Raw genomic sequence first — 21,768 nt, 5'->3', positions numbered from 1 at the left:
TCAGCTTTTGAGAATGCGTTCATTCAAAACAATTCAAAGCTTTGCGATTTCTTATTCGAATGCGGCGTTGAATCTAGTTACACTCTTCGTTTTGGCTTGCCCCCACGTGTGTCATGCAAACAACCAACTTCAGTTGCATGCCATATTCAACTCAACTCTTATCTTGCTTAATTGGCTTGCGCCAGACAAAGGAGTTGCGCTTATGCATTGATCCTGGTGACTTACTTTTGTTTTGGCTTGCCCCCACGTGTGTCATGCAGACATCCAACTATAGGTAAGTGCCTTTCACAACTTAACTCTTATCAACATGGGTTTCCCCATTGCGTTGACAGTGGAGTTGTTATTCTAATTTTTTTTTTTTTTGATAAATAATCGTAATGTAATGAACGCAATTCTCCAGGATCGCTGCCACCCCCAAACTTAGAGGTTGGCAGCATTCTTGCCGAAAAGCTAAAGACAAAATCAACACGAATGCGGTAACAAATGTTTGAGCAAAGTTTTGCACATTATAAAACTTAGATTGTCAAATTTTGAAGAAGCTATTAAAAGTAAGGAGAGCCTTGCGATGCCTAGTTAGCGGATGTAGTGAATTATACGTACCATCATAGATGCATCGCAAAGGAGTGAAATCTGACAAGGAGAATTTCAAAAGGATAATGTATAAAAGATAACAAGAAAAGAACCTTAAGTAAAATAACGCTTGCGACCATGCCTTAGAATTCATGCGATCGAAGCCATGCGTTTAATGATGGGGAGGATTCTTACGCACCGAGGAGAATTATTGCCGCACCTACAACGAGCAAACACACCACAACCAAGGAAGCAGCCGCATATCCAAAATAACAAGAAAAATAAACTAAACTAGAAAAGCAAGGTAAAGATAGAGTAGAAGACATCTCTGGAGAAATTGGAGTGTTGTCACCGCAAGGAGTCTCCCATGCAGGAGATTTCTCTCAACTACTTAGGTCAAGGGGCTCGCTCTGACCAATGGAACTTCCGACAATTGTTGGGTGCATGTTGGCCACCACGTGCTTAGAACTATCTTTAGTTCATGCGACTGATTGCCCTTCTACCTAAGGGTCAATACTGGTTTTCAGCGCATTGCCTACACTTCAATACTGTTTGCACCTTGGTCGCACAAGCTACAATACTCCAAGGTAAAAAGGTTATCTACAGAAACACAAAACTGAACAAACTATTAGCTGCTAAGTCCCCGACAACGGTGGCAAAAACTTGATGACGTAAAATTAGATGAACGCAATATGTGGTGCATGTCTTAGGTTATGCGTTTATAATCATGCGTCGGAGGTCATGCATTGGAATGAAATGTATACGTTGATCTCTTATGCAATGACCATGCGTTCCTGTCACAAGTTTTCTTGCGCTCTCGCCAAGTATAACGCGAACGTAAGTTTCTCGGGTGATTCGAGGTCGAACTCAGGAACTTGTAGCTAAATGTATGCGGTGATGTGTTTGCGGCGGATGAATAAAAGAATGATAGGGGTTGTAAGCTATAAACTACTCCTACTCTTAACTAACAGACAAAGCAGTGGGAATATGACTGAGAGGTAGAGAGGTAGAGACACAGCAACAGCAACTGTTGACGCATAGTAAAATGCATGGAAAATAGATAAAATGTGAGGATGTCTTCGCTACAACACTAAGCTTGACTGCAAGGGCAACCCCAGCCAACGCAAGCTATGCGATCATGCTACACACACTTGTGCCTAATTCTAGGACGCATGCGATGTATATGCGATAGTGTCGAGAAGCCTATTTCTAAGCCTCCATAACTCGCTCACGTGCTCTCACACATAAGCTTGATGACCACATACCACCGTATCCTACTTCTGGACGCATGCAATATCCTATCCGTAGGGTGCATACGCTGTGTAATAGCAAATGGAGCTTATCTCTAAGTTCCCCATTCTTAATTATGTTATCCGATCCGCTTTTCGAGTCTTAGATCTAGTTTTTAGACTACTCTCCCAAGTATGCCTAAGTGATGAATGAAGCGCTCATAAGACAAGGTAATCACATAAACCTGGCTGACGTAAGATTATTCCTATTCCTAGTGAACACTTGCTTACATTGCTTACTACGACCAACCACTTACCCTCCCGAGCAGTTAGTTGTTGCTGATTCTACTCATAGACAAGCATTGCGTCTGCTTATAGACAAGCGTTGCTACAGCTTCACACTAAACAAATAAGGTTTTCTCACAACACTCACGCAATGCACACCTCTCGATGGTTTGCTACATGCTTCATATTCCTATGCCACATGATTAAGTATGCGATACTCTAACAATCTTACTCAATGATGCAATGAAAGTTAAGGATACTAAGTAAATGAAAATGGAGATGGAATTGAAGAAAATATAGAAATGCATTGATCACAAAATGTATTAATTCCTTAAGCCAAAATGTAATACAATACAATATAAGGAAAGAAGAGAAATGGAAAGGCTAGCTGGAAGCAATGTCTCACTTCTAGCAGATGTGTGTCAAGGCTACCGGTGGTGCCATGGAAGGGCGGTGGAGCAGACTCTCTCGAGCTCTGACTCCGAAGGCTCCGGTCGTCACTCGTAATGGATGAAGAATGAAGAACTCTCAAGCTTTCTTCTCAACTTTCGTCTGGATCACAAGGATCCGCCCTAAGGCAGGGAGCCTCAGGTGAAAAACCATGGATAAATTGAAATTCTGCTTAATGGCTTCTATTTATAGAGCTTGATCGCCGACAACATTAATGAACTTGCTCTGAATCTGACACTCATGGGGCGATGGTCCTTTTATTAGTATGGGTGAAAGTGGCCATAGGTGACACAACCTCAATCCTTTTTGGGGACATCTCACCCATACCAGCATTAATGGAATTACATCTCACCTAAACGACCATAGGTGACACGACCTCAATCCTGAATGTTTTGAGAACTCCTGCCTTTAAGAGCAGTCCTTTGATGAGTATGGGTGAGAGTGGTCAGATTTCCAACTCAACATGCCTTCCTTTTTGGGGACTTATCTGATCTGGGAGCTGGGAACTTAATCCACAAGATGGAATTCACTCCTTTCCCGAAGCAGGGATAAGTAGAGAGATTGCTCCCTTAAGGGCTAATTTCGGGGCTTGAACATAGTGGCCACAGTTTCTCTTTGGAAGAGAAGACTTAGTCATAGTAGGACTATGACTTATGTTCATTAGAGGGATTAGTGGTACTTAAGGAGACAGATGTAACTACAGGGGCATAACGGTTATTAGCCCAGCTTTACTTACGAGCGATTTGTGAAGGGGTGTCGCACTGCTGATTGGTTAAGATGGACACATAATATATCTGTAGTGAGAAGAGTTTAGCTGTCGATCTTTAGTGGATTGCTTGGCAGTTAACTGATGGTGGATCCCGTGACTAAAAAGTTTAGTCAGTTATTCACATACCATTGGAGCTTCGGAGCTATAGGTCCATGACGTCCCCTTGGTTGCTTAGATTTTGTTGAGGATCAGTTCTTGGTGTTGATTTGAAATGTTCAAAATGGCAAGAGGTATTTTGATTATATATGATATAATCAGTATGATGTATGAGATACATCTAGTAGAGGATTGATATAAATGAGATTTACATTAAGTACCATGGAATAGATAAAGAACTATGGTTTATGTGTTTCATGAGATGAAATATTAAATCTATAGGTTATAAATATAGTATAATAAGTTGGTTATCATTTATGTTTATAATAATATTAATTATTAGATAATTAATATTTTTTCTTTTAAATAACCAAAGTAGTGGGTGGTTATTGGATCATGGTAACCGTGAGTTTAAAAGGAAATTGGTTTTTCTATTTTGGCAAAGAAGTTTTTACAAAAGTTTGAAAAAGTTTTTGAGTTTTTCTCTCCACGCAAAAAGAAACTCACGTAAGTCGTCAAGTAAATACAGATTTACTAAACGACGGTTGGACGAGCTAAACGATCGTGCAGGTGCGAGCTAAACGATCGCATAGCTTTACTAAACGATCGCTGGCCCACAGTAAATGATCGTGTAGAGTCTGTATGCTACAGACTGAGCTAAACGATAGAGCTAAACGATTGCATAGCTTTTGCTAGACAATCGCATCGCTTTTGCTAGACGATCGCATAGCTTTATCTAAACGATTGCATAGCTTTTGCTAGACAATCGGAACTTGGGATCGTTTAACTCTGGGAGCGCTGGTAAACGATAGAGCAAAGAGTTTGTTTTATCGTCTAGACGATCGCGGGGTGCTTAGTACACGATGGATGGTTGGAGAAGCGATGCTTTGCTGAGCAGTTCAAGACCTGGTTCACCTGTTTGAAACGGAGACTCATTGTCTTTGTAATAGTTAGCTTTCTTTTTGTGTTTTAAGGCAATTTTACCTGGTTCATCAACTTTTATTGCTTACACATATGATGTATGGTGCTTATATGCCAAAGTGTTTTGTCATATAGTTAAAAACCCAACTTAGGTTGTGCAATTATTCATGCATCATGTATTACAAATGTTATAATTGAGCATGAAAAAATTACTTGAAAGCATGCGCATGCATCATGAAATATAAGAGTTACATTTTGCATGCATTGAGCATTATATGCATCATCCTTTTATTATAAATGTTATAGTCTAAGGGTGAATGGAAGCATGTTTTGCTTGTTTTTTTTGCTATTTTGTATAAGTGTTATATAAAAGAAGTAGCAATGAATGGACAATGTATTGAGCATGACATTTAGGCTGTTTTTAAGCGTTATGAATGTCTTGCATATGTTAGCTTAGCATTGTGGTTGTTTCCGTTTATAAGTGTTATAAAGGAAATTAGACCTAAAATAAATAATTCAGAGTTGTATGTGGACTTAGGGTGAACTCAAGTGTTTTAAAAGGGTTTTAAAATTGAATTGAGATAGACCTAAGTTCAAGTGGTTTTAAAGAGTTTAGTAACCTAGCTTAATCTTTTAAAATTGGTTTAATAGGATTAAATTGGTTGAATAAAAGATTAAATTTGTTGTAAACCTATCTATAAGGGACCTTTTGTCTAAGGCGAGTTCTGGTTAGGCTGGGGTTCTTAAGTTGACAGAAATGTAACACCCCTACCTGGAAAGGTGAATTAGATAGATTTTTAACAATCATGCGACGTTTTGATCAAAGACTCCGTTAAAGAGTTTAATGGATGATGATCAAAAGTTGTTCAACTATCCAAGGTAAAAGTTACTCTTGGGAAAACCTAAAAGTCACTTAGTTAAAATGCCATGTTTTTTCTAAGTAAGCTATACTCTAGGTTATAAAATACTCAGTGGGAGGAGGAGGCATATCAGATATGTCTATGATTCCACTCACGTTTCTCCCTTTATGTTCACACCGTGAGATTCATGCTTGGCCTCGAGATGCCCAGGATGCATCCCCCTTAGGATGGTGTTTTCATGAGTCAATATCAAGGTGGACGAAAAGAGTATTTATAGTAAGTGGGTGAAGGTTGAGTGTCAACACGTCCTATGGTCTTTGTCATTGGTTCTCACCATGAGATCATTCTGTACGCCCTCGTGTTGCCCTGGAAGCGGCCCCCTTAGGATGGGTTTTATGCAGTTGGTCAATATCAAAGTGAACTCTAGAAATGGATAGGGTCACTTTAGGTTTTTCCCCAATCGGATTTTTTTCCTTAGGATTGGCCTTTTGGGACAGACCTCTAGGGCTTAAAATGGTGGGTCAAACTTATGGGAGATTTTGAAGTAAGTTAATGATCTCTTGGCCAAATCAATGATGGCTAGTCGTTATAGGAGCAAGAGTTGTTCTGGTATTAATGACTGGTTGAGATCTTCTCAATTCAGAAGAGGGATAACTGACCTCCCTTAGACGGCTTTTGTCCTAAACCTTTAAAGCGTCATTGCAAAACTAGATGTCACACGGGGTTCATGTTAGTTTTGCTAAAATCTTATTAGATGTTATTTTGTTTTACAACGGGTATTTGCTTAAAACCTAACATAGGTCAATGTGTTTTTCTTTTCAACAACTCGTTAGTATTTCCGTTTAAAGCTTTTAAAAATGACTGATTACTTACAGTGGAAAGAATTGTGTGAAACGAATTTTGTGGCAAACGACCTCCATCCCACTACTCTCCAAAAGAGGAGATAGACAGTAAACACGATTTATTGGTCTTGGAGACATGTCTAGTAGAGAATGATGATTCTGCCTGGATCCTTGATTCAGGCGCTACCAATCATGTCAGCTTCTCTTACCAAGGATTCAGTTCCTGGCAAACGTTGCCACAGGGAGAGATGACTCTTGAAGTCGATACTGGTGAGTTTGTTTCAACTATTGTTGTAGGTAGGCTGAAGTTATTTGTTGACAAGAAATGTTATCTGTTATTGGATAATGTTTTTGTAGTTCCTCATATTAAGAGGAACTTAATCTCGGTTTCTTGTCTCATTGAACAAGACTATACCGTCTCCTCTTCTGAGAATAAAGTGTTTATTTTCAAGAATGGAATAGAGATTGGTTATGGTTCAATGGAAAATAACTTATATGTACTAAGGCCGTTAGACATAAAAGCCTTGTTTAACACTGAAATATTCAGTACGGCAACAACAGCTAAAATATCAAAGGTTTCTCCAAAGGAAAACGCCCATCTTTGGCATTTAAGGTTAGGTCACATCAACCTCAATAGGATTGAGAAGTTGGTGAAAAGTGGACTTCTAAAAAGTTTAGAAGAAAACTTCTTACCGATCTGTGAGTCATGCCTCGAAGGCAAGATGACCAAACGACCTTTTACTAGAAAAGGTTACAGAGCCAAGGAAGCCTTAGAGCTTGTACATTCAGACCTCTGTGGTCCGATGAATGTTAGAGCTCGAGATGGGTATGAATATTTCATCTCTTTCATAGATGATTATTCAAGGTTTGGGTATCTCTTCCTAATGCAACATAAGTCTGAAGCCCTTGACAAGTTCAAGGATTATAAGGTTGAACTTGAAAACTTGTTAGGTAAGAAGATAAAAACATTACAATCTAGTCGTTGTGGAGAGTATATAGACCTCAAATTCCAAAACTATATGATAGAACATGGGATTGCATCCCAACTCTTGACCCCTGGTACACCTCAGCAAAATGGTGTATCAGAAAGGAGAAATAGGACTTTGTTGGACATGGTTTTGGTCTATAATGAGTTTTGCTCATCTTCCAGACTCGTTTTGGGGTTATGCAGTGCAGACTACATGTTATATCCTGAACAACGTTCCCTTGAAAAGTGTTTCTAAAACACCTTTTGAGTTATGGAGAGGTCGTAAAGGTAGTTTATGCCATTTCAGGATTTGGGGTTGTCCAACACATGTGCTAGCGACTAATCCAAATAAGTTGGAACCGCGTTCGAAGGTTTGCCTCTTTGTGGGCTACTCCAAGGAAACGAGAGGAGGATACTTCTATGATCCAAGTGAGAACAAAGTGTTTGTTTCCACCAATGTTGTCTTCTTGGAAGAAGAACACATGAGGGATCATAAGCCACGAAGTAAACTCGTTTTACGTGAGATCTCAAGTGAGACTGAGACTGCTGAGGGTTCAACAAGAGTTGTTGAACAGACTGACAGATCAACAAGCGTTGTTGAGGCCGAGACGTTTAGTCAACCAGCTCAAGAGTTGAGACTGCCTCGACATAGTGGGAGGGTTATAAACCCACCAGCTCGCTCATGGGTTTGACTGAAGCCCAAAACGTCATTACGAATGATGGGGTCGAGGATCCATTGTCATTTAAGAAAGCAATGGATGATTTTGACAAAGATGAATGGGTTAAGGCCATAAACTAGGAAATGGAGTCTATGTACTTCAATAACGTCTAGGAGCTTGTTGATCCACCTGATAGGGTCAAACCTATTGGGTGTAAGTGGATTTAAAAGCGAAAGAGAGGTATAGATGGAAAGGTGCAAACCTTTAAGGCTAGACTCGTGGCAAAGGGTTATACCTAGGTTGAGGGAGTTGACTATGAGGAAACTTTCTCACCTATTGTCATGCTGAAGTCTATCAAGATTTTCCTGTCCATAGCCACATTTATGATTATGAAATATGGCAAATGGACATCAATACTGCCTTTCTGAATGATAATCTTGAGGAGACCATCTATATGACTCAACCAGAGGGGTTCAAAGTTCTAAATCAAGAGCAAAGAGTTTGTAAGCTTAATAGGTCCATTTATGGGCTAAAATAAGCATCTCGATCTTGGAACATCAGATTTGATACTGCTGTCAAGTCATTTGGCTTTGACCAGAACGTTGATGAGCCTTGTGTTTACAAGAAGATCATCAATAGCTCAGTAGCTTTCCTGGTACTATATGTGGATATTATCCTACTTATTGAGAATGATGTAGGATATCTGACTGACATTAAGAGTTGGCTAGCTTCCCAGTTCCAAATTAAAGATTTGGGTGAGGCATAGTATGTTCTCGGGATCTAGATCATTCGGAATCACAAGAACAAACGGTTAGCCCTATCTCAAGCATCGTACATTGATCAAATGTTGATCAGGTATAGGATGCAGGATTCCAAGAGGGGTTTGTTATCTTTCAAGCATGGAATCGTTCTATCTAAGGATCAATGTCCTAAGACACCTCAAGAGGTTGAGAAGATGAGACGGATTCCCTATGCTTCTGCTGTAGAAAGCTTGATGTATGCAATGTTGTGTACTAGACCCGACATTTGCTATGTAGTAGGGATTGTCAGTCGGTATCAGTCCAATCTAGATTTGATCACTGGATGGCGATCAAGACGATCCTCAAGTATCTTCAGAGAATGAGGGACTACATGCTTGGTATGGAGATAAGGATCTGATCCTTACAAGATACACGAACTTTGACTTTCAACCAATTGATATTCTCGCAAATCGACATCGGGGTTGGTGTTTACTCTGAATGGAGGGGCTGTATTTTGGAAAAGCATCAAGCAAGGATGCATCAGGGACTCCACTATGGAAGCCGAATACGTAGCGGCTTGTGAAGCAGCTAAAGAGGTTGTTTGGCTGAGGAAGTTCCTTACAGATTTGAAAGTTGTTCCAAAAATTGATTTCCCTATCACTCTTTATTGTGATAACAGCGGGGCTGTGGCAAATTCGAAGAAGCCTCAGAATCATCGTCGAGGTAAGCACATAGAACGAAAATATCACCTGATCAGGGAGATTGTGTGTCGCGGTGATGTGATAGTCAAGCAGATCGCATCGGAGCACAACGTTGCTAATCCCTTTACAAAGGCCCTCACGGCTAAAGTGTTTGAGCGTCACCTGAAAAGTCTGGGTCTACGAAACATGCAGCATCTTGTCTAGGGCAAGTGGGAGATGATACTGGGGTATGCCCTAGTTTATTGTATATTGTACATTTTTATATTGTATTGTACATTTGTCTCCCGAGTCATTAGGACAAGTGGGAGATTGTTGGGATTGGTGTCCTAATTCTCCCGAAGTCTCGTTGTTTTGTAAAGATACACATTGTTCAATGAATAAAATAACTGTTATTTAATTCTGACATTTACTCATATCCAATAAACAAAGCTCCTTGGTTATCTTATGTAAACTTAAGCATGTATATGTAATATATAAGTGGATCATGCCTTAACTGATAACCTAAATCAGTTTGTAGTATAAGGATTAAGGTGGGATATCTGATCCTGGTGACACTACAGATACAACCCGCTTTGTAGAGGTTTGAAAGTGTTATAAACTACTTCAGATGGTAGATCCTGACCATTCATGTCGAGACGTGGAGTGAGGGTGTCCTATACAAAGAGTTTGTATAAGACCTGGACTATGAGATGACTAGACTCTGTATATAACGTCATTGATACTAGAGACTTACATCTCACCTAAACGACCATAGGTGACACGACCTCAATTCTGAGTGTTTTAGGAACTCCTGCCTTTGAAGACGACCCTTTGATTAGTATAGGTGAGAGTGGCCAGATTGCCAACTCAACATGCCTACCTTTTTGGGGACTTGTCTGATCTGGGAGCTGGGAACTCAATCCACAAGATGGAATTCACCTCTTTCCCAAAGCAGAGATAAGTAGAGAGATTGCTCCCTTAAAGGCTGATTCCGGGGCTTGAACATAGTGGCCACAACTTCTCTTTGGAAGAGAAGACTCAGTCATAGTAGGACTATGACTTATGTTCATTAGAGGGATCAGTGGTACTTAAGGAGACCTGTCTCTTATACACATCTAGATGTGTATAAGAGACAGGTCCTATACAAAGAGTTTGTATAAGACCTGGACTATGAGATGACTAGACTCTGTATATAACGTCATTGATACTAGAGACTTACATCTCACCTAAACGACCATAGGTGACACGACCTCAATTCTGAGTGTTTTAGGAACTCCTGCCTTTGAAGACGACCCTTTGATTAGTATAGGTGAGAGTGGCCAGATTGCCAACTCAACATGCCTACCTTTTTGGGGACTTGTCTGATCTGGGAGCTGGGAACTCAATCCACAAGATGGAATTCACCTCTTTCCCAAAGCAGAGATAAGTAGAGAGATTGCTCCCTTAAAGGCTGATTCCGGGGCTTGAACATAGTGGCCACAACCTGTCTCTTATACACATCTAGATGTGTATAAGAGACAGGTTCAAATTGACAAGAGGTATTTTGATTATATATGATATAATCGGTATGATGTATGAGATACATCTAGTGGAGGATTGATGTAAATGAGATTTACATTAAGTACCATGGAATAGAAAAAGAACTATGGTTTATATGTTTCATGAGAGGAAATATTAAAACTATAGGTTATAAATATAGTATGATAAGTTGGTTATCATTTATGTTTATAATAATATTAATTATTAGATAATTAATACTTTTTCTTTTAAATAACCAAAGTAGTGGGTGGTTATTGGATCATGCTAACCGTGAGTTTAAAAGAAAATTGGTTTTCCTATTTTGCAAAAGAAGTTTTTACAAAAGTTTGAAAAAGTTTTTGAGTTTTTCTCTTCACGCAAAAAGAAACTCACGTAAGTCGTCAAGTAAATACAGATTTACTAAACGAGTAAAACAAGTCCGAAGAGTTTTACTCTTTGTTCCTTTGTATTTTACATGCTGTAATTTCTGTAAATGATTTATTGATTCATGATTGTAATCTAATCCCGAGTTCCGATTTCCTTCACACCATACCCACATTTTATTATCTTCTCACTCCCTCTAAAATATGGGTATCCTTTAGGGCTCAAACCCATAGCTCAAGGTGGGAGTATAAGAATGAGACTTTTCTTTCAAAATTAAGCAATGTGGGATTTTCAGCTAAAGGTTTTTTTCCTTTTTCTTTTAAAAACTTGAATTTTCACCGACAATCTCCCACTTATAAATTTAAAGACATAAGAAAGGCATTTTTCATCGAGCAATATTAGTCTATAACAACATTGTGCATAAGTAAAGGTGTCTTACAACTTGAACCTTTACGTAGTGTAGATGATTCAGAATATACTAGAGTAACTCATGGTTTTGAACTTTATCTCTAACAACATCTCACACACAACATTATTAGGGTGTAGTTCGAAAGCTCATGCTTTAAGGCCTAGCACGTGTATCTTGGTTTAATGAATGCTCTAAAGAGTTTGCCTAAAACTCCATAAGAAGTGGCCCCCACTTCCACATTTACATTGGTGAATCTATCAAAAGTACTCTTGTAGCTAGGTGCCCACTTGACATCAAGTAGATCATGTTAAGAACTAAGTTCAACCTTTCTTACACTTTAGGATATCATGCTCAGACTCTAGGTCATCAGAAGGGAACTCTGTGTTCGTTTTAGCATGATTCACTTTATATCACTTGTGATTAGTTATTACCTGTTGAACCTGTTTCTTGGGATCTCTAGTCTATAAGTTATGTTTTCTTTACAATGATTCATCTCTCTATAGGCATGAGTCCCATCTGAGGTTTTGAAAACCTTCTCTCTGGACAGTCCTTTCGTCAAAGGATCTGTCAAGTTTTCGTCAATCCTTATATGATCCATTCTAACTGCACCAATAGTGAGGAACTTTATAAAGGTATTGTGCTCACGACATATGTGTCGTCTCTTTCCGTTGTAATAATGGTTCTGAACTTTTTCGATTGCTGCAATACTATCGCAATGGGTCAATATGGCTGGTATCGACTTTTCCCATAGAGGAATCTTTGATAGCAGACTTCTAAGTCAACCTGCTTCCTCATTAATTGTTGTTAGTGCTATCATTTCTGACTCCATCGTAGATTGGACAAAAATAGTCTGTTTTTTGGACTTCCAAGAGATAACTACGCCTGCTATATTAAAGATGTAACCACTTGTAGCCTTTGAATCATCCGCGAGAGAGTTCTAGTCAGCATCGTTGAACTCTTTCAGAATAGCGGGAAACTTATGATAATGTAATCCTAGATTATGGGTTTTCTTCAAGTACCTCATAACTCTTTCTATAGCATTCCAATGCTCTATACTACGTCTACTTGTAAACCTACAAAATAATCCTACAGCATAAGCTTATCAGACCTAATGCAGTCAACAATATATCTAAGACTGCCTATGATGGTCACATACTCAGATTGATTAATACTGTCGCTAATGTTCTTGAACAACTTAATACTAGGGTCATAAGGAGTACATGTTGGTTTAAATTCAAAATAATTATATTTCTTTAGAATCTTTTCTACACGGTGAGATTGATCCAAAGAAATTCTCTTTTCAGACCTAGTCACTTTTATGCCTAAGATTACACTCGTTTCTCTTAAGTCTTTCATATCGAAGTTTGCAGTCAACGTGGATTTTACATCATTTATGGTGTGCAAGTTTGAAGATTGACAAATCATCTACATACAGACACGGGATAGTGCAGAGATTATTTTCAAACTTATAGTAGATGCATTTTTCATTTTTATTAACCTTGAATCCTTTAAATAGGATTAGGTTATCAAACTTTTCATGTCATTGCTTAAGAGCTTGTTTTAGACCACAGAGAGATTTATCTAGCTTATAAACCTTATTTTCTTGACCATGGACTATAAAGCCTTTAGATTGTTCCATGTAAATCTCTTCTTCAAGTTCACCATTTAGGAAGGCGGTCTTTACATCCATCTGATGTACTATGAGGTTATAAAGGGCAACGAGAGAAAACATAACATGAGTTGAGGTAATTCTAGTGACAAAAGAGAATGTGTCATAGAAGTCTATATTTTCTCTCTGTCTAAAGCCCTTTGCCACTAACCTGACTTTAAACTTGTCAACTATTCCATCAGGTCTAAGCTTCTTCCTTTGGATCCATTTACACCCCATTGCCTTGCAACCTAGGGGTAGTCTATTAAGTGTCAAGTCCTATTTGACTAAAGAGAGTCTATCTCATCATTTATAGCTTCTTGCCATAAGTTGGCATCTATAGAGGATAGGGCAGCTTTTAGGTCTTTAGGATATTCTTCTACCTTATAGGCCTAGAAGTCATCCCAAAATCCTTAACAGTTATAGTTCTTTTGCTTCTTCTAGGTTCTGGATCGACTTCCTTTGTAGAGGTAGGATTTCTAACTAGGGTTAGACTATTAGATCTTGAGCCCCCACTATTTCTCAATTTAAAGGGCATCCTAAAAAAAGTCAGCATCATTTGACTCAATGATCACTTGGTTTACTAGATTATAGAACCTATAGGCTTTACACGTGGTGAAACAGGGATGCACGTGGTGAACGCAAGGTTGCTTCCATCTCTAGAAGTACTTCTCGCTTTAGTTAACGCATTCTTCCAACCCTCTCTCGATAGGCAGAATTGCATCTTCACTTCTGCTCTCACAGGTGAAGATGCCGTCTAGCATGCTTTGACTAAACTTAATTATTTCCTTAACCCAATTAATTTATTTGTTCAATTATTTCTAATTATTCAAGGGATTAAGAAAACATCATGGAGAAAATGAAATATGGATGAACGGAAATAGGCAAAGAGATGGAGATGGAAATGATCATAACATTTAATTATAGAATTAAGCTTCTGATACATGGTGTGAATGATAGACTAAGAAGATGAATACAATTGATGACGAAGAGATAGAAACAAATACAGAAGAGTGTCAACGTCTTGACACAGATCTAACGGTGGATTTTCTTGCCGGCGTGTGGAGTGGATGAAGAGAAGAGCTTCCCTCTCAGGCTTGCTTGTTCGGTAGGAGTATCCTTCGTACAGAGCTTCGAAGGCGGGGATCGGAAGGATTCTTGCCCGGAGACTCACCTCTCGGCCTTGTCTCTTAATTCTTCCCAGATCTATTCTGATTAGTCGCTCAACTCGTCTCTTTCTTAGATCAGTATGTACACTTTTCTCTGTATTCAAGCATCTCTTTTCAGTGGAATGGTTGGAGCTATTTATAGGCTAAGCTTTGACTATCTGCATTTTAGTCCCCACTTTATTGTTAAGGCAGTTCCTGAAATGGTGGAGTGAATATTCCTTTTGTTATGCAATCAATCCCGTCAGAAATGCACAACAGTCAGCTGTACACGCATCAGAATCCTCCGCATTTGCGTTGCTCTTTACATCTTTGATCGTTTGCCCGCATGCAGTGTTGTTTTTTATTATTGCATGCGGTTGAGATTGCATTGATCGCTTAGCTCTTGATCGATTGTCGTATGCGCCGTCATTGCGTTGATTGTCTATTCATTTCTGAATGATGGGCACAATGCGATGTAGATGCGTTGTTCTTTTTATCTTGAGCCATGAACGCATGCGGTGACTTGATTTCTTGCAAAACATACTTGAAACATTCTTTTCTACCATCGCAATGGTGTCAGTGGGTGTATTGACGACAATTTATAATTCTTGCATTTCTTAGCTAATTTCTATACAATTGACGCAACTTTCCTTCCTTTTGGCCGCAATATCTAAATAAAACAGTATAAATAACTTGTATTTCTACAAGTTATCACACTTGTAGAAATTAGTTAAGAAATGCTACAGTTTTATAGACGATGACACTTGTATTTCTACAAGTGGAATCATCTTAAAACTGTTGGAACTGGCTACCCTCTGACAGACAATTTTGATAGCAGGGAGCAATCACAGACGACAGTCGTCAGAAAGATGAAACCTACAAAACAGAAACTTATTATAGGCTAAGGCGCGGATCTCACTCTCTTTAAGACGTTTCGTGGCTCTACTTAACGTGTAAGCAGTTTTATAGAATTGTCATGCCATCTCTAGGATAAAACAACCCAGAATATAAAATTGTCTCGATCGGAGATGCACTGTACCTGACCGAAAAACACACACCCTTCAAGATTAAGATGCTCGAAAACCCTAAAGTAAAGTGAAGGAATCGAGAGAGATTGTGAGAAAATGAGTTGTGTTTCAATGCCAAAAAAACGACGCAAATAACGCTCAACCAATGAACATGCAATTACACAAAATGCACGGAGCCATTGAACGTGAATGAGAATTAAATAAAAGAAAAAAATCAAATTAAAATAATAATACATTTTTAATAAAAAATAACCACACACGTACCACAGCTGACCGGACGACGGTGCGTTGTGTGGGATGTCTACCGTATCCACATTTGTCTATCTCCTTACTCTCTCTAGAATATGAGTATCCCTTGAGACCCATCCCTATAACCCAAGGTGGGAGTATAAGAAACAGACTCCTATTTCAAAATTAAGTAACGTAGGATTCTCAACCAAATATTTTTTTTAAAAAAAACTTGAATTTTCATCAACAGACTAAAATACATCAATATAAAATTCTTACTATTGTAATTTAAACATAGAAAAAGGTTCCATGCCACAAGTTTCAAAACAAATCATTAAATACTAAACTAGGGTCCTCATACAAATTTGAAACATAAGCAATATTAGATGGAATGGGAAATTAAAAATCGAAGAATTGATGAGAAGATATATATATATATAGTACTTCTATTTTATTTATTTACTTTATTTTGATTTCATCGACTTAAAATTATTGGCACACAAGGAATGGTGGCGGTTGATAGCAAATAAATGGAGAAACAAGGCATCCTGACCGTGGAATAGGTTGAAGTCACCAAAGCAGATCCTAATCCACGTGGCTAGTGGTATTGCGGCGTTTGATCACTCTCCTGGTGGGCGCGTGGAAAGCAACTCCCATAATCTCCACGACTCCACGACTCCACAGTCCGTCTTGAATTCCAATTCGGAACCATAAAAGGAAGAGGAGAAAAAGAGAGATTGTATAAAATCCTTCTCCCTCTCCTCTCTCTCACAACGACCGTTTCCCTTTCCTATTTCCATCGCATGTTCTCTGAGCTCCGGCTCCATTAAAGGAGCCTAGCTCATTCCCCAAACTCCATTTCTTCCTTTAGATCTATCTTTCTCCTTCTATTTCAATTCTTGCAATTTGTGGATCTCGAGCTTTAATCAAACCAAACGAGAGAGAAATGTCAAAACCCTGGGGCGGAATCGGAGCCTGGGCCGCAGATGCTGAGCGTGCCGAGGCTGAGGAACGGGAGGCGCAAGCTGCTGCGGCCGCCTCCCAAGCAGAATCGAAGAATTTCCCTAGCCTTAGGGAAGCTGTTAGCACCAAGCCCAAGAAGAAGAAGATGTCGCTATCAGAATTCACTATGGGCACCTTGACGGGTCCTGGCGCCGGCGGTAGGCAAACGGAGAGTCAGGGACTGACACCGGAGGAGATGATTCGGCTTCCAACTGGTCCGAAAGACCGCTCTGGTGAGGAAGTGCGTTCTGGCCGCCTCGGCGGGGGATTTCCCACTTATGATAGGAACAATATGTCTGCTGGTCGATATCGAGACCGTGATGAAGGCGATGGGTCCTGGGGTAGTGGTCGACGATCGTATGGTGGGTTCGATGAGGAACGCAGGGGTCCATCTCCTAGGGCTTCCAATTTCGATCAACCTTCGAGGGCTGACGAGGTGGATAATTGGGCAATGACGAAGAAATCTCCCACATTGGATTCGGGTCGACAAAATAGGTATGGGTCGCTAGGCGGTGGCGTGGGTGGGATTGCATCTAGGGCAGACGAGGTCGATAACTGGGCAAGTGTTAAAAAGCCTATTCCATCACGATCCTCCACATTTGGTTCTGGTTATCGTGAGGCAAACGAACCTGATCGCTGGGGTAGAGGCCGTTCACGTGATAGTGACACAGAACGACCCCGACTAGTATTGGATCCACCTAAAGGTAATGTCGTTACAAATGAAGCAACGAGGACGAACAAGCCAAGTCCCTTTGGAGCAGCAAGGCCGAGAGAGGAGGTTTTGGCTGAGAAGGGGTTGGATTGGAAGAAGCTGGATACAGAAATTGAGGCCAAAAGAACCAGTAGGCCAACCAGTGCCCACTCTAGCAGGCCTTCGAGTGCTCAATCCAGCCGTTCGGAGGGTCCAGGATTACAGGGCGTAGAAACTGCGGCGAAGCCGAGGCCAAAAGTCAATCCATTTGGGGATGCCAAACCTAGGGAAGTTTTGCTGGAGGAACGTGGCAAGGACTGGCGAAAGATAGATCTGCAACTTGAGCACCGTGCTGTTGACAGGTCCTAATTTCACTTTTAATATTGTTAATCTCTCTCTATCTGTTATGGTTCAGTTTAGGGGGTAATTTCTTTGTTTTCTAAGTTTCATTTGGTTCTTGGAGGCAAATATTTCCGGTATGAAGCTAGCAGGAGCTGTTCTATTGAGAATTAGGTTTAACTTGATGTTTCACTTTGCAAAGGTTCTGACAGCTAGCTGCCTATGTCATCGGCTTAGTAGAGTCATTTTTCGTGTAAACTTGCTAGTAATTTATGCTTATGTTAAAAGGCATTGTTAGGACCTATGGAATAGAATTAGCATGTATAAAGGACTAGGAGATGTCGAGATGATGACCTAACTGTAATCTCAGAATTGGAGCTTGAGCGATCATGTACGCCTTAGAGTTCCATCCAGCTTGTTTACTGTGCTATTGGAGTCATTGCCTAATTAATGGTTTACATCAGGAAACACAAAACAATAAATGACAGAAGATGATTTTCTAATCTGATCACTTTTTGTTTAGAGTTCTCATATATAGTTTACTTTGTCTCTTATATTTTCTGCTTTTGATTCATGAACTTTACTTAAAAATATATTATTTATTAAATTTTCTGCTAAGTTTTGATATGGTTTTTTAATTTTTACATTAACATGAGGCCCCTATTTCTAAACAATCAGGTTAATAAGTACAGCTTAAAGCATAAGTCTACATAATGCAACACTAATTTGCTTTTGATAAATGCAATTTGAAAATTTATACACACACACACACACAAACGATATGGTTTTTAAATTTTTACATTAACATGAGGCCCCTATTTCTAAACAATCAGGTTAATAAACACAGCTTAAAGCATAAGTCTACATAATGCAACACTAATTTGCTTTTGATAAATGCAATTTGAAAATTTACACACACACACAAACGAATACATTAATTAAAAGACACAGGATATACTAAAGGAGAGATACCCCTAACCAGCCTAGGGATTACAAAAAATGACTCTGAGTTGGCATAAATTTGCATCACCCCTTAATTACAAAAGTCAATATGAAGAGAGCATCAAATAATATCTGACCTGATCCCAAGATCATCACGAATAGAGCCACTCCCCTAAATGATCCTCTTGTTTCATTCATAGCAAAGACTCCACAAAGCAGCCACCACCGAGCCACAAAAAGAGGAGATTCCAAAACTTCTTCTGGACTTCGATCATTGCCTTGGAATAGTCTGATATTTCTGTCATTCCAAATCAACCAAATGGTTGCTCTTGTGACGTGAAGAAAATCTTGGACTATCTGAATGGTCTTTGAGAAGTAAATTCATCCAGAAGACTTCAGAGGGGAGAACCACACTCCAATAAAATGACAGTAAATGACTGGGCCAAATATTTGAGGGGAAAGGCATATATAAAATAAGATACAGACTGAAAAGTAAGGGCAGTGGATAAATTTGTCTTTGCGATTCATTTGCTTCTTTACACAGAGCACCAATTTGGAGATAGCGTGAACCAAGGACACCTTCTTTGTTATCTATCATTAGTATTAAGTCATGAGTAACTAAGTTCCCAAAGAAGAACTTTAATCTTCAGGGTAGGAGATTAAAATCCCTCCACGGAAAGTCCGATGTATAAGCTAGTAAAATGGCTCCAAACAACTCTTGGGAAAAACCCAGCACAAATGACAAAGCAAAAGTTTGGAAAAGGCTATACCAAAAACTTTGGATAACAATGTATCGTAAGAAAAAAATTCTAACCTAACTGCTGAGAAGTGTATACATTTTCATCATTAGATTCTAGTTAGCAAAAGTTGTGAAGGAATTAAAATCTTTAAATGCTAAGGTGTGAAGTGGTCAAATCATTAGATTGCGTTTGCTGTCAAATAATTGGATGCCAATAACAACCATGTCCGTGAGAAAGTAATTTTTCTAACCTCTTTGGAAATTCATTAGATGTTGATGACTAGATTTTAGGAAATGTATGTTTTTATGGTTTGAATACAGGAACCAGAAGTTGAACCAATATGAAATGAAATTGTAGCATCAGGTTGTTCTAGTATATTATTTTTCTTCTGTACCAGGAATTTTGGAGAGAATTCCCTTTCTATCTTGTGCACCTTTAAGTTTTATGGAATACATTTTTATTTTTTAAACAGAAGAAAGATAAAAAAAATTTGTTTAAAGTTGGTAAGGCTCAAGGGTCATATGTGGCTCTTGGTGTTTTAGTCTACAAATATTGGCATTTCTTCATCAACCTGTTGGGCGAAGTGAAGCTTTACTTTATCACCTTAACTGAATTAGGTGAAAACATCACAAAAAAATGTTTACTAGTATGCTTTGAATTGCTTGATTTTCATGTCATCAGGGTGGTTCTTCTCTTAACTGTTTCTTACTCTTTTACCACAGGCCTGAAACAGAAGAGGAAAAGATGTTGAAAGAGGAAATTGATGTCCTAAGGAAGGAACTTGAGGAAGGCTTATCTCTGAATGCTAACAAAGAATTGGTGCAAGAATCTGCCGGAGAGATGCAAAATCTGCGTGACAAAATTAATAAAAAAGAACGTGAACTTGAGATGCTGATCCTTGATTTGGATGATAAGGTTCGGTTTGGGAAGAAAGCCACTGAAAGACCTGGCTCTGCAGCAGGTAGGGCTGCTGTCTTTCCAGAAAGACCTGGCTCTGGAGCAGGCAGGGCCGCTGTCTTTCCAGAAAGACTGCCTTCTCAAGGATCCTTTGATGAGTCCAGAAGTTTCGAGTCTATAGACAGACCTCGATCACGTGGCACTGCAGATGTATGGAGTAGATCCACTGATGATAGAAAACCAATCCAAGTTGCCAGAGATAGAGGATTTTTGGGCAACAGAGACATGGAGAGGTTTGAATTTGTTTGTCGTTTTGTTCCTCTTTCTTGATTGTTGGTTCTTGTACGTTTTAATGTTTTATTTCATCTGGGAGAAATATCAATTGCGCATAGCTGAAAATATTTAATTAGATTTTTGTACTTGGGATAAAACATATTTTCTTACTGGCGCAAAGGGTAAAACACTTCTAAGTAGCGCAAGGGGTTTGTTCGAAGAAAGCTTGACCTTGTTCGTTTATTCTGTTTGTTCCAAGGTATGCTGTTTTGTGAAATTTATGATTTTGAATCTCAAATATTGCATTTCTGTTCTTATTCCAGGTCGAGGGATAGATGGTAAGCTGCTTTGTGGATACCATTGATTTACGATCTACTTTGAGTATTGGAAGCTAATAATACATTGGTCTCACTTTTTACGATGGTTCTTTTTTTCCCCCTGAGCTCTGGAAATTGGAGCGAGAGTACTACTTGTCTGGTGCCAAACTTTTGTTACCCTTTCAAACGATGTAAAATTGCTATTTCTTATTTTTGTTGAAATTGAAGAGCCTGTATTATTGTTAGGACTCAAATTATAACCAGACAGTTGGGATTCCCTAGTTTTTTTTCCCTCTTGTAACAGTCATTCTGTGTTATACTAATTTGGTTCATTTTGCTCATGGACATGTCAATCTAAGTTGATTCATTTGCACGTGGAAGATGTTATAAACTGCTGTTTTTCTTGCCTGTTTCATTGGAACAAAATGGTCAAAATTGTTGTTCCAATGATTGGATATTATGAAATCTAACCAAAGGTAGGTACCATTCATCTTTTTGCTTACTTGTTTGACTTTTTGAGCTTCTTGGAAGACTGAAGACTGAAAACCTAATTTAAAACACAATAACAGAAAATTGTTTTAGGAAAATGTATTTTCGAACAGGCTTTTCGGTGTACATTGGTCTTCATTACTTCAGTACTTAAAAGATTGTCAAACAGGACTTTAACGAAGAGGTGACGATTTCCCCCCTCAAATTTTGGCATCTTTTATTATTATTATTTATTAAATTTTAAATTTTAGATTTAATTTTAATATCTTCTTTTTAGGAAGAAAACATTACTTAATGAAAATCAAAAGTCATTTTGGAATTGAGATAACAAAGCATCTCTTTTAGGTGAAAGATATAATGCAATAAGAAAGATAAGATGTTTATTTTTCAAAAAAAAAAAAAAGAAAAGAAAGGTGAGATGTGACCAGACATGAGTAAGAGAATCTTACTATAAAAAATGTTGAAGTATTAATTGTTTATTTTGGTAGATGGAACATATCTATAAGGTCATTGCACTTAAAAAAATTAATACAACAAAATAATCAATAAAGTTTATGTTAATCATGGAGATGGGAAAATTTAGGACTTGGTTTGTTGAAATATAAGTATCAATTTGAATGGCAGTTGTTGGCAACTTGATAAGGAAA

General features: G+C 38.7%; 1 protein-coding gene and 1 long non-coding RNA gene across 2 annotated transcripts in view; one reads left to right on the top strand and one right to left on the bottom strand.

The window, feature by feature from the left end:
- LOC120075224 overlaps positions 1–19,861 on the bottom strand; it is a 43,525-nt gene extending 23,664 nt beyond the window's left edge. The window contains exons 1-2 of the long non-coding RNA XR_005481233.1: positions 18,543–19,861; positions 15,468–15,571 (exon numbers count right to left, since the gene is read on the bottom strand). This is a non-coding gene — a long non-coding RNA (uncharacterized LOC120075224). The remainder of the gene's footprint in view (positions 1–15,467; positions 15,572–18,542) is intronic.
- On the top strand, positions 16,135–21,005 carry LOC120075222 (eukaryotic translation initiation factor 4B2-like). Its single transcript, XM_039028433.1, has 3 exons — positions 16,135–17,486; positions 19,868–20,335; positions 20,639–21,005. Exons 1-3 carry the CDS (start codon positions 16,378–16,380, stop codon positions 20,655–20,657), a joined length of 1,596 nt encoding a protein of 531 aa, XP_038884361.1. The 5' UTR covers positions 16,135–16,377; the 3' UTR covers positions 20,658–21,005.
- Positions 21,006–21,768: the final 763 nt, after the last annotated feature.

This window comes from Benincasa hispida, chromosome 4 (genome assembly GCF_009727055.1).
Source record: "Benincasa hispida cultivar B227 chromosome 4, ASM972705v1, whole genome shotgun sequence".
Lineage (NCBI taxonomy): Eukaryota > Viridiplantae > Streptophyta > Magnoliopsida > Cucurbitales > Cucurbitaceae > Benincasa > Benincasa hispida.
Note: the sequence above shows the minus strand (reverse complement) of the source record. Positions and strands in the feature narration are given on the sequence as shown.

Bases quoted from the DNA above. Each gene is read 5' to 3' on its own strand.
- LOC120075222 (XM_039028433.1), top strand. From the start codon at position 16,378: ATGTCAAAACCCTGGGGCGGAATCGGAGCCTGGGCCGCAGATGCTGAG. The intron at 17,487-19,867 runs GTCCTAATTTCA...CTTTTACCACAG, and splicing joins GAGCACCGTGCTGTTGACAG to GCCTGAAACAGAAGAGGAAA.